Source organism: Setaria italica, chromosome V (genome assembly GCF_000263155.2).
Source record: "Setaria italica strain Yugu1 chromosome V, Setaria_italica_v2.0, whole genome shotgun sequence".
Classification (NCBI taxonomy): domain Eukaryota; kingdom Viridiplantae; phylum Streptophyta; class Magnoliopsida; order Poales; family Poaceae; genus Setaria; species Setaria italica.
This window is the reverse complement of record NC_028454.1, coordinates 4,590,052-4,602,955: the sequence shown is the minus strand read 5'-3', so window position 1 is coordinate 4,602,955 and position 12,904 is coordinate 4,590,052. Positions and strand designations below refer to the sequence as shown.

The 12,904-nt window shown below is 43.6% G+C and overlaps 2 protein-coding genes across 3 annotated transcripts; both read right to left on the bottom strand.

The window, feature by feature from the left end:
• Positions 1-1,432: 1,432 nt before the first annotated feature.
• Positions 1,433-4,395, bottom strand: LOC101772848 (UBP1-associated protein 2A). 2 transcript variants are annotated; one of them, XM_012846352.2, is made up of 2 exons: positions 2,861-4,395; positions 1,433-1,972 (listed from the first exon to the last, which is right to left on the bottom strand). In XM_012846352.2, the coding sequence occupies exon 1, from the start codon at positions 4,266-4,268 to the stop codon at positions 2,871-2,873; it is 1,398 nt and encodes a 465-aa protein (XP_012701806.1). In that variant the 5' UTR covers positions 4,269-4,395; the 3' UTR covers positions 1,433-1,972; positions 2,861-2,870. The 2 variants fall into 2 exon arrangements, with proteins under 2 accessions (XP_012701806.1, XP_004967762.1); XM_004967705.2 differs by having other exon boundaries at positions 2,871-4,394.
• A 304-nt stretch (positions 4,396-4,699) lies between these two features.
• LOC101772441 (translin-associated protein X) lies at positions 4,700-8,928 on the bottom strand. Its single transcript, XM_004967704.2, has 7 exons — positions 8,776-8,928; positions 8,505-8,644; positions 7,891-7,970; positions 6,757-6,898; positions 6,531-6,680; positions 6,230-6,431; positions 4,700-5,114 (listed from the first exon to the last, which is right to left on the bottom strand). The coding sequence occupies exons 1-7, from the start codon at positions 8,873-8,875 to the stop codon at positions 5,011-5,013; spliced, it is 918 nt and encodes a 305-aa protein (XP_004967761.1). The 5' UTR covers positions 8,876-8,928; the 3' UTR covers positions 4,700-5,010.
• Between the last annotated feature and the right edge of the window lie 3,976 nt (positions 8,929-12,904).

Here is a 12,904-nt window from a genome sequence, read left to right as displayed (position 1 = left end):
GAATAATTACCAACTAGATACAGTGATTTGCTACTGTTTTCTCTAAAATCGTCAGGGTCGGCGGACCCCGATGAAAGCCTGAGCTCTGCCCCTGTCTGTGCCATTGTGCTTTATTATGGTATATCCATATTTGCATTGATTTGGTTATTTAGACACATACCACCACCCACTGCCGAACCAATTTCAGTGTCAAAACTTGCTTGGTTGATGCAACTGGAAACTTACAGGACTGGAAACTTACAGCTGTGGCATAAAGAGAACAAGTTTTACACAGTGCTGGCATGAGTCTAAACATTAGAAAAGCAATGGCAAATATCAAAACCAAAATTGGCACAACAACAGACCTATGTTTCTCCATTCCTAAGGGCTGGTAGTATATTACTGGAAGCAAGGACTATACCGACTCTTCAAGTAATAAAAAAAATCACACAGCGTGGCAATGCCACAACCTGTATCAAAGCTTAAATAGTTGCAAATTCCCAATTCAAGCAATAAGAAACAAGAGTTTGGTGGCTAGAAAACATCTTCAGAAACATTCCTAAGAGTTCAGGGTTAACACGACAGACAGTTGCTCTTATACAATTCTAATCAAGTATATGATGCCTTCATTGTCATAGTCACAACTCACAAAGAGGTGTTCTTATGTGGTCATGCAGAGTATGACAAATTGGCAATGGCCCTGCACTTCTAAAAAGCAATGAGATGTATAAAACAGAGGCTTCCTTTGTCAACAATGCATAATTGGTCCCTGCAAAGTCAGATGGCATACACTGGTGTGCAGTCCATAATCAGTTCTACAGTACAGAGAATAAAACAGAAAACTTTCCTGAGACTCTTAGTCTCTACATGATAAGCCAAAAGAAATACTAACAAGACACAGGCTGCTGATGAAATGCTAACAGGACACAGAAAGCAATTTCATACAAGCAAAACAGCAAATGAAATTTGATCATCCCCATTCCCCAGATAAACACCAACACATCTGGATTAAGTATAAGGATTTGGATGAATTCTGAGTGGCAATAAGAGGGAGAAAATGCTGCACAATGAGGCTCCTCCAAAACCATAGATTTGTCACGTCTGATAATTATTTCCAAAATTTATCAGACTACAGGTAGTATCTCACAGGATTACACCTTGGCTTCACGATCAGAGTGTTATTTATGCAGGATCATCAGTGCAGAAATACCAGGCAACAAAAATAGAGAAAGTGCTTCATCAACATGTAGTAGCCCCTTTTTAAAATATAATCATAAAACACTTGAATAGGCAAATATTCTCTATAACCAACCTACGAGTTTATCCAAAATAAAGCACATTACTTACAAAGTAAGAAGGATCACTTCCTCAAAACAAGGAGTGTATCCACCTGTGTTTAGAAATAGAGGCATTGCCTCAAAATTAGGATGGTAACTGAAACGGCACTTACCAATGTCCAATGCAGAGTATAAATTATGCTTAAACGTGACACCAGCGGGTTTATCATACATAAAAAAGTGAAAACAAAACAATAGTTGAAATCCACATGAAATCATTTACAATAGTCTCGCAAGCCACAAGGTAGACTTTTAAAAACCGCATAAAAGAACACGAAAACATTATTGTCTTTAAATACCACAGTGCTTTAAATCCACTTGTCTTTTACAATAGTCTCGCAAGCCACAAGATGGCCTTTTGAAAACCGTACACAGAAAATACGAAATAAGTAATGTCCTTCAATACCGCAGTTCTTTAAATCCACATGAAGTCTTTTACAATAGTCTTGCAAGCCACAAGATGGCCTTTTGAAAATCTAAATAGTTGTACAAAGCACTGTTTCATTTTTGAAACGATAGGTGGAGGAAATCAAGGTTCCTACGAAAACTTTGACCATAAGTGTAATTGAGTAGCCAGAATCAGCTTTAAAAAGTTTATAAGTGCCAAGCAGGGACATGTAGAATCATCTGGCCACAGTAAAATAGTTATAACCATCCTGTCAAGTAGCAAGATAGATAAAAATAAGTGAAACAATTCCCAAAGCTAGTATTTGTGTACGCAACAAAGATAACCTTTCCAATAAAACAAAAACTGCGGTTTTGCTGTCTGGACTGTCAGTTCAGAACAAGCAACACAAAATAGGTTACAGGGTCAACGCAGACACTTGTATGCATGTCAAACAATATTAAGTGCAAAACCGAGTCCCGTGAAAACATTAGGATTTGTCATGAGTCCAAAATGTATGCTTGCACAGGGCATACGAAAATTGCTTATCAAGCATACTGTATGCCAATAACTGAACTAATATATTACAATGCAGGTTACATGTTGAATGCAGGGAACACTGAACAGCAAAACTGAATCACATAAAAATGACAGGACTTGTCACAAACCTCAAATATATGCTTGCAATTGGTAATGACCTATCAAGGATACTGTACAATCGGACGATTAGCCTCTAGCTAATAGCACAGCTAGCCCACATGCGGAAAATGGGATGATAACAGGCAATTATTGAAAAGACCTAGATGAAGACGGTAACAGTTTTTAAGTCGTGATTGCAAATTGGAAATACTCTAGCCCTGACTTAGCAGCAGGCCTGCAGTTTCAAAAAAACTAAACATGAAAAGATAACTAAATGTTCTACCAGGGGCATGCTAATTTTTATTTTTTATCATGAATATATGTTTAGCATGGAAACATAATATCTAAACTAGAAAACAATGTAAACGAAAGGTTATTCTTAAACGGCAATGATAGTGTTGAGTATAATATTTCTATAAATGCAAAACTAACTTCTGTTCCAAAACAAGTAAAAATGCGAGACATGAAACTGAAATAAGAAGTATCTGTAGCTTCTGGCAGTTAGGGTACATCCACCTACCAAATCTTACCTAATGGCCCATGTAATTTCTTCCAGGCCCCCCTGGTGCACTCCCATACCCACCAGAACCACCATAGCCACCCAAATAACCACCTTGCATCCCTGGCAGACCGCTACCACCCAGTGCTCCAGATGCCCCCTGCGGAGGCACCCCTCCATTAGCACCAACTCCCAGAATGCTATTCAAATTCAGCCCAGCCCCCTGGGAGGCAAGCAAAGCTGTCAAGGCCTGCCCCAGAGCAGGATCCACCCCTGGAGCAGCAGCAATACCTCCCGGCATTGAAGCCAAGCTGGGAGCCAAAGGTGACATCGGCTGGCCAATACCAACGCTTCCGGGCAGAGAATGACTAGTAGCTCCATAACCAGCAACCCCCTTGCTCCCACTTGAAGCCCCAGCACCGTAAAAGCCTCCATGCCCTCCTATTTTGTTGGACTTTGGTCCATCAATTGCCTTCTGGCAGTGCAGCACAACTCCCTCGAAATGCTTATGCGGCTCCTCAAGAGCCTTCTTGGCACTCTCAATGGTCTTGTAGACAAAAAGAGCAAATCCCTTGGGTTTCCCAGTGACCTTGTCAAGACCCAGCGGACCCTCCTCAATCTCACCATACCTTGCAAAGAATAGAAACAGTTTCTGCGGGTCGATATCTGCACCAACATTGCTGACAAATATCTTGCGCTGGGTATACTCTGACACAGGCGGCAGCTGCAACTGAGCTGGGGCTGGCACAGGGTTGCTGACCGCACCTCCAGCCGGGACAGGGCCCACAGAGGCGAGCTGGCAGGCAGTGTTGCGGTTCCCAATCTTCTTCTGGGGCTCGCGGAGCGCAGCACGGGCGCCCGAGCGGTGGCGGAAGAGGATGAACCCGTACCCCTTGCACTTGCCGGTGTTGCGGTCGGTGACGACCCTGAGGTCCTCGATCTCGCCGTAGGGGGTGAACGCCTCGGTGAGGGTGTCGGCGGTGGCGTCCCAGCCGAGGCCGTGGACGAAGATCTTCCGCTGAGCCGGGTCGGCATCGGCCACGCGCCGGACGGCGCTTCGCACGTCGCGGTGCGCGACGGCCGCGTCGCGGAGCAGCTCGACGAGCTGGTCCTTGGGGAAGGAATCCAGCAGCGCCTGGATCGAGGCCGGGTCACTCTCGCCTTCGCCCGCCTCTTCTTCGTCCTCCTCCTCCTCCTCCTCCTCAACCTCTACTTCCTCCTCGACCTCCACCTCCTCCTCGACCTCCACTTCCTCCTCCTCTTCCTCCTCCTCGCCGCCCGCCATCTGGGGCTCCTCCTTCACCGCCGCGACGGGGGCGATGACCTCGGATAGGCCGGCGGCCCTAGCGGTGGTGGACTTGGCCGCGGTGGCCGGGGAAGCCTTAGCGGCTGCCGCGGGTTTGGTCTCGAGCTTCCGCTTCTTGCCCATGGCGAGGTGGCGGCGGAGCGAGATTTTTGCCGGGATTGCTGGCTAGGGTTTCGACGGGTAGAGGGGATGGGAGGATGGGAGATGGGTGGCGATTGACGAATGAGGACGACCACGCCGCCGTGGCACGTGGACGCGACTAGTTAACGGCGGCGTCAGGGCGGGCTGTCGTCACTTGCCTTTTCGGCGTTCGCACAAATCACGGCAAAAGCACTGGAGCCAGCGTCGTGGGCCTGGAATCATGGAATAAAAGCCCAACAGACTGGCCTTGTCTTCCTTAGACGACGACTGGGGGTGGGGAGAGAATAAGAAAGACAGAAAACTTGCTGTAGTGTTTGATATTTTGTTTGGAAACATTAAATCGTGTGTACAGAATTGTTTTTGAAAGATGTTTTCATGATCTCATGAATTGTTCGATCTTAATAGTTGTTGGATCTTATTAAAAAAATTATAGAAAATAGCGATCAAGTACACACATTAGTTTGACCGGAGAAATAGCCTCATGTTGGCACAGCCGCGCAGGACAAGGAAGCTGCGTCAACACCCACAATTTAAATACAAAAGACAGTCTTGCAACATGATTCTCATGATTACCAGGTAGAAGATTTACAGACTCCGAGATGTGCAACATAAACAGGTGATAAAATCACTAAACAGGATGGAACCTAAAAGTAGCCTTCACGCAACTATTTTCTTCCAAAGTTACCCATTTAACATTCAGTTAGGCGCTCTTGCTTCAAAGCCTTCATTGGTCAAAGTCGGAGGCACCAAAAAAGGAGTAATCTGGATCTGCAGATGATCCAAGTAGAGGAATGTACTCTGAACCTCTCACATGAACACTGAAGCAAGCTGAAACACAAGCATACACAAAGTTAGACGTTTCCAAGCAAATAATGATTAACTTTAAACAAAAATGCAGGCAAGCAAGATATTGCATGTGTCTGGAAAAGAAATACAATAATAGCGACATTCAAACACATGCCTAAGAAGATGATGACATCGCAATTCACAAATCTGGTAATCCTTTTCAGAAAGAAAGTGCAAAGGATCATCCTTTCGAAAAGATAGCCTCGATGTGCATCTTCAACTCAGTGCACCCAATGTCAGGTTCAAATATTTATTTATTTTTCTTTTATTTTCTTTTTGAGATGGAAAAAAACTTCCATTATGCACCAGTTCCAGATAAATTGTTGGAAAGCAAAACATTTACCAAGTCAGGCTATCTGTACTAAGTCAGTTTTGTTTTTTATTAAAAAGATGAACAAAATAAAAAGGAGGTGTCTAGGATAACACTAGTCAACAAAGATATTTGTTCTTAAAAAATCTAAGCATAAGGGGTCATTAAAAAAGCGCTATTGAAGAGTTAGAAGCAGAAGACAGTAAGACGGGCACAATAAGAATCAAGTAATGATACAAATTAATCCAGGTAAATGATAATATAGGCAACAATTCCCTACCTCTTTGCTACAGCTATGTTTATAAGACTAAATTCCAATGTTCATTGGACACAGTGGGTGACTGAGGACCCACACAAATTCAAACAGGTAGCAAGAAACAACTTTAGTGGGCATTTCATGTTGTGTTTTTCCTTCATAAATGTGCAAGTCTAAAACATCAAATAAAAAAGAAAAGGAGGCAGCAGTATATATCACATATTCACATATATAGCTGGCATAAGCTTCTAAAATGCAGCAAATTCACACACAATCCTCTTTTTTCTTAGTTCCTCTTGTTAGTTAGTCAGTATCAGCACTCAAGATAGATCCCATATTCCAAGATATACAACCTAGTGCGTGATGAAGGGATCAGTAAGCTGTAAGCTATATAGTATATGCAGCTTAAGTAAAGGCAAATGTATTTTTTTAGTATCATCTCCTAGTCGAGGTGTTCCTGATGTTTTCTCAAACAAGGTTATAGACGACAAATCACAATATTAATATTGTTGGGCATAAAGGAAACAATACCATTCTCGATTTTCACAACACTTTGCAGCATAACCTCCATTTTCTTCTTCATCTCATTATTGTCATCCATTAGAGGCACCACAAGGGTCAGCTCCCTGTAAATGTCACGTACAAATGCACATATCTTTTTTGCATATTCCACCTCCCCATCAGATATTCGGCCTATCGCAAGCCTCATTAGCTCTCCTGACAAATCAGCAACCTAAGACATGGTGAATGCAGAAAACAGTTAACAGGCTTCAAATGGAAGAGTGAGAGCGGATTTAGCAGAGTTGGATTACAGATGTACAAGTGTATTTACCCCTAAAAGATAGTCAAGCACATTTATCTGTAAGGGCTCAACAGATTTATCACTTAGTGCTAGTAAAGAATCATTGATTTCAGCAAGAGTTAATAGAGTGCCAGTCTTGCAAAATCTACACAGCGTTGCAGCTTCAACATATTCTTGTACCTGCAAAAGTCACAATAAGTATATAAGATCTGTTACAGCTTATAAAAAAATGTAGAAGAGTAAAGTTGGTACTAACACCAAAGGTGTAGGCCCTTCTCAGCTTCCAGAAGTCAGTTCCTTGTAATTCTTTTACTAACTTTCCAATGTACTGGTTAACCACTGCAGCAAGATCATTTTCTGCCTTGCACAGAACCTCTTCCTTGTTAACTTTACTGATCCTGAAACAAATCAACAGTTTATTAATGCTTATGAAGTGTAACAGCAAAGGAACTGGTAAAGCAGTTACACGACTTTGGTTATGATGAAGCCTTTTGCTCAAAGCCTCGAAGAGCTTCTTGAGATGGAATATATTATTCTTCAGTGCTATCACTATCAGCACTCAGCAACATGAAAAAAAATCACAACAATTAAGGATAATTACACATGAACAACTCGCAGATTAACAGCTAATCATTGAAATGTGACTTCAATGAATTCCCGGGCATATATACAATTTACCAAAACATGTTCTGCAGTGTAAATTAACTTTCAGCTAAAATCCTGATTTCAATAATCTTCATTTGAGGAAAACTAATGCTCCAAACTGCTTAGCTTATGTGGACATCTTGATTGAACGTACAGTGAAGATTTAGCAGCACAGGGTAGATTTTGCAAAACCAGAGCATGTTTATACAGTAAGGCAAACAAAATTCAATTTGTACATAGACATACTATATGGCTAAAGATTTGATATACTTCTACATTATTGGTCAAGGTCCATAGTGATTAAAGTGACTACAAATCAAAATCTCCACCAAGAAAATGTATATACGCTTCTTTTTTGGAACAAAATACAGCATAGAAGGCAGCACAATAGTCTAATGCTCAAATTGAGTAATTCATATATCTTAATGATTGTCCCGTACTGTATTTCCTTAATAAAAATGATTCTGGGAATCATATTTTCTACATGCTCAATAGTCTTCCCTTTTTCACACAAGTAATGCAGTATAGCAGCCACAACTATAAAGGGCGTAACCCAGTGCGAAAGCTCCGACACAAGGTGTGGTCTGGAGAAGAGAATTCCTAGACAGCCTTACCCTTGCAAAATTCTTCTAAATTCTGCAAAGAGGCTGGTTCGAACCCAGGACCTCCAGTTTTACCACTGCGCCAGGTCCGCCCTTCTATCAAATGTTGAAATGAAATAGTGGTATGGTTTTGCACTGCTTACCTGTGGACCTGAAAGATGACCTTTTTGCTGTTCATTGTAATATCACGACTAGCTTTCACAAGCCTTTCTCTCTTATCATTCTGCAAAGAATGGAGAGAAAATATCAAAAAGCACTGATAAATTAAGTACAAGAGTAAGCATCACCAAGCCTACTATGAAATAATAATTTCTATCTGTTTAAGGAAGAAAAATACTGACTGGTTATAAAACTATTGATCCAGCACAAATGAATTCCATTCCATTGAAAATACTGTCATTCAGCACCATTTAACTAACCTCAACTCAAATGTGAACTACCACTATCAGTGATATAACCCACCCAATCTGAAATCGGCACTCATAGGGCGGCCGCACAGCAGCCACTGCTACAAGGGTGGTGGTGTTGGGTTCTTCGGCATTTCACCAAACACCTAGGACGCATAACATCCTGGCAGCAAGATTACAAGCACACTGACCTAGAGAACACTACTCTAGCATCTGTTCTCCGAGCGCATCCCACGTGACAAAAACTCGAGCAGAGAAAGCACTCGAAGTACAAGACTCAAAGCATCGCACCCAGGTACCCAACTACAAGTCCAGCGAGGAGACGGAAGATGGGAAACGAGGCACCGTACCAGGGCATTGAGGTACTCGGCGTGCTTCGCGAACTCGGCCTTCATCGCGGGGCACCCCTTGGAAGCCGGAGGATCAGCCGCCGCCGCCGCGTCCGTGGCCATCGTCCTGGACCTCTTGGGCACCGAGCCGGCGGGTGAAGCTGCAGAGAGAGGCAGAGAGCAGGAGGAGGTGAGAGCACGAGCGGAGGAGGGGAAGGAAGGGGCGCGGGGGTGAAGCCCGCAGGGAATGGGGGGGCTGAGAGGTGGACTGGTGGAGGGAGGGAGACCGTACGCGAGGGATTGGGGCGGAGGAGGGTTTTGCCTGGTTGCTGGGGCGCCGCCATGGAGAGGAAGGAGAAGAGGCGCAGGTGGGCGAAGCGGAGGGGCACCATCTGGCCTGTCCCCGTTTTGGTGTCTCGCTACGGGAGGGCTGGGTTTCGGTGGGGCGGAGAGGGTTTTGGGTTCAGGAAAGCGCACTTTGGAGAGGGTTTTGGGTTCAGGAAAGCGCACTTTGGTGTGGGTTGCCAGCGTGTATCACGCCGAATACGGTTTACATTGTCTTTCGGTTTACATTGTCCTTTTTTTCGAATCAATACGGTTTACATTGTCAGCAGGAAAGAAAGACATGCGAACATGTCATGCGGATTATTAGATTAATCTGTTTCTGTGCAAAGCTAAATAAGGTACTGAACACATTGGCGAAAGCAAATTAGAGAGGTGCATTTGCCCGTAAAGCTAAATCAGCGATCGATCGGAGATTTCCAGCCTCACTATCGCACCGGCGGAGCGTCGTTGGGGCCATAGAGGGCCATGACTCCCCCTTGCCTGGAAAAAAATCAGAAGAGCAAAGTGCAAACTACCGGTCTAAGTGCAGTTTGTGGCTTCTTGACAGGTAATTCATCCTACAAGCAAGAAAGCTCATGAAAGCCCATGAGGCACAAACAAACGGTGAAAGCAACACAAAAAATATCGAGCCAATTCCAGTGACTAGCAGACGAGGCAACGACCTCGGCCGTCGGCCCTTTGCAAGCCGGACGCTGTGACCGGCGAGCCATATCTGCCGATGCCTGGGATCCTCCACTTCCTTTGCAGTTGACTCGTTGACATCGAGTCGTCGTCGGCCGTCACCACTCGCAAGGGCTGGCGCCTGGCGGCCTGGTGTGGCGTCCCGCCCCCCCCCCCGGGGCCAGGCCCGCATACACCTGGTAGCTCTCTAGGATATCAAGAATTCCCTCACAGACCAACACAAGTCTTTTCTACGCATTTTGTCCTCACTCGTGCGCATCCAGGAAAAACTTCCCGGTCGGTCACACATCCCGAAACTGCTCCGGACCAAGCACGCTTAACCCCGGAGTTCTTTGAGGATGAGCTTCCGGAAAAGAAGTTGCAACTTATTGGTATGAGTATTCTATCAATCCTATTAAGTCTTGGGCCAGGATGTCACACCTGGTGCCAGTACTTTCATCTTGAAGGTATGGTTATTTTTCTTCCTTCTTTTGTTTATCTTCTAAGACCCTGTTTGTATACGCTTTTCCTAGCCACGCTTGGATTATAATCTAAGCGAAGATTTTCTCGCTTCTCGCTTTTCGCTTCTCGTAGTTCAAATCGTTGAAGCGGCTTACCACATAAGTGAGAATCGGTGGAAATAAGCAAAGCGTTTGGCGGGATTCTCGCTTATTTCCACCGATAAGCCGCTTATAAGCGGATACAAACGGGGCCTAAGTTCTAAACTCTTTAGATCCATAGAGTATGTGGGCTAGTAGTGGCTAATTAGCTGACAATTTATTGTCAATTGAGATCTATTGTTATTTGTTTTGAGAAAATTGAGATGTTTTGCTAGTTTATTTTGCCCTAATCCCCAAATTGCACAGTTTATACGATGTGGTGGTTTTATAACTAAATACAATTTTACAATTTGGTAGGTACAAATGGGTAAAGAGAAGCCCATTGATTCATTTTTCAAAGGGAAAAGAGATGAACCAATTGTTGAGCAACCTCTAGATCAAGCCAACCAATTGGCCCCTTACAATTTGCTTCACGCTCTGCTACTGCACGGTCGATTAGCATCGCGACCAGCACATGGTGTGTCCCACCAACCGTTGCATTCGCTTTCAAGCTGCAGTCCTGCTCCCCATTCTCTTTTCCTCCTCCCTCTCTCATCTCCAATCCAGAGCAGCTCCGTGAGGGATCGAGGTGGGCGGCGGGCGGTCGGTGGTGGAGTTCCAAATGGAAGAGCTTGGTGTGGAGCTCGAGCTCTCTGTGGGCGCGTGCTAGCGGGGCCGCCGGCTCGGCGGGTCTGGCCCTAGGTGGCAGTGGCATGGCTCGACAAGCTCCCCCGCGGGGTGGAGTTGGACAGGCTGGAGCGGCATTGCGAGCTCCCCGCGTGAGGACGACGACCGAAGCGGGCTGGAGGGGCACGCGAGCTCCCGCGCACGAGCGCCCGTGGCGAAGCGGTGAGGTGCAGGCGGGCCTAGTGGGGAGCTCGCTGGGGCGGTCGGATGTGCGAGTCAGCGCGGCAAGGAGCATGGCAGTGGACTCTTTTTTTCCAAAACCTTTTTTTTCCTTATTTTGTTCAAAAATTTTATATAGAAATTTTTTTAAAGTTTGTGCCAAGTTTTTCTTCAATTTTTTGCGTTTCAAAACTTTTTTTCTAATTTTTCTTTCTCGATTTTTTTAAAAACTTTCGATTCCCGATCGTTTTCAATTTTGTGTGAAATTTTCATTCATTAAAGTTTGTTCAAAATCTTTTTGTTCCTAATTGTTTCATATTTTCTGTAAACTTTTTGTTATTTTTTCCAAAATATTTTTGTTCCAAATATGTGAACAGCCTTTTTTATTTTTTTAGCTGGCACGGCGCAGTTGGAAGGGGCCCATGGGATCTGGTGGTTGCCATGTGGATGCGGAGGGGACCATGGGAGGTCGGCGTGTCGCTGCATGCGCTAGTGCCCATAAATTAGACGGTCCCGTATTTGGCTTGTGAGTGTATAGTGTTAAGCTAAGAAAGGTGCATGTATGGTGAAATTTTAAGCATAATCACCGTTTTTGCAAAAATTAGAGGTGCATTAGCACCCCTAATTATAATGTAGCTTCACCCCTGATTGATTGTTGTGAGATTAGAACTATGCTCGGTAACCTTGACGACAGCGGTCCATATCAACCCATGCCGAGATATTTATCCCTCTTTGCCTCCTATTTAGTATGAATTTTTGATACATCTGTTTTGCTTCATGTTTTCTTTTCTTCCGTTGCAAAATACAATTACCGTGTGTTTCTTCATATTTTCCTTTCTTCTGTTTCGCCGCTACATCCATACCCTATTCATGTATTTTTTTCCGTTCCTCTGTTTTTCATTCCTTCATTCCAAACAGACTCTTGGTGTTGCTGGTGCAAATATTATGGTTGCAATATTTTCTTCTCATAATAACCTACACAACAAACTCTTGTTGATGTACCTTAGCTAATCACAAAAATTTAGAACGTAGCGAGTGATATCTTACCTGATAAAAGAAAATGTCGTCGTTAACTTTGTACGATTAACACACTACTATGATAAAAAATCATGTGAAATAAAGCAATGTATCCTACTTTTCAACAAGGAACTAGTGGTTTAATTTACAAAAATTCAGACAAAGTTTAAAATAATACTAAGGATGTTTTTGTAAGGGAAGTTTATAAACGTGCTAAGTATTCGAATCGAAACCTAGAGGACTGATGAAGAGTGCTCGTGGAGTCAGGGTCGGTCACAGCCTCAAGGGTACGTCGGTATCGCACATCATCAACCAAACCGACTCGAAGTCTCGAATCCAATCCGATCCAAACAAAAGGCACCACGGCCTCCCCAACAAAGGAGATGATATAGAGTGTGTTCTTACTAATTATACGATGACGTTACAAGCTAGCTTTCCTTTCCATTAGCACATTTTTCACTGCCAGTTAAGACTTTGTCTTAGCTCTTAAGTCGTTTCTATGCAAGCCCCGAGTGCAACACTGCCATTTGGCCAAATTGGGTAAAGTTAAACAAGCTCATTTCCCACCCTGGCAATCAATGTTAATTTTGTTAAAACAAGAGATAATGAAAGTGTAAAAAAATGGATAATGCATGGTGATTGTGAAATATAACGAGAGAACTGGTGAATTGTCTAAACCAAGAACTTCGAAGAGACATATTTTTCTCAAACACAGTAATTACTCACCCTAGGAATAAAAATCCATAATCACTCGCCTATATGAGTAAAAAAAAGTCTTTCATGCTTCATCATTAGTTTTCTTTCCATACTTTTCCACACTTTCAATTTTATTTTTCCTTTATTCTCCCTAATCTTCCGCAAAGTCTAAATGGGTGAGATTGTTTGGTTCCATCACCCTCCCATTCTACAAGTGTCTCATATATATTATATGTGAGAAAACAATGTAAACTATCT

What these genes read in the sequence shown, in the direction of transcription:
- LOC101772848 (XM_012846352.2), bottom strand. Translation starts at nt 4,268, where the DNA reads ATGGGCAAGAAGCGGAAGCTCGAGACCAAACCCGCGGCAGCCGCTAAG.
- LOC101772441 (XM_004967704.2), bottom strand. Translation starts at nt 8,875, where the DNA reads ATGGTGCCCCTCCGCTTCGCCCACCTGCGCCTCTTCTCCTTCCTCTCC. An exon ending in GTCATCTTTCAGGTCCACAG is followed by an intron (nt 6,899 to 7,890) that starts GTAAGCAGTGCA and finishes GATTTGTTTCAG; the next exon opens with GATCAGTAAAGTTAACAAGG. An exon ending in TGCTTGACTATCTTTTAGGG is followed by an intron (nt 6,432 to 6,530) that starts GTAAATACACTT and finishes ACCATGTCTTAG; the next exon opens with GTTGCTGATTTGTCAGGAGA.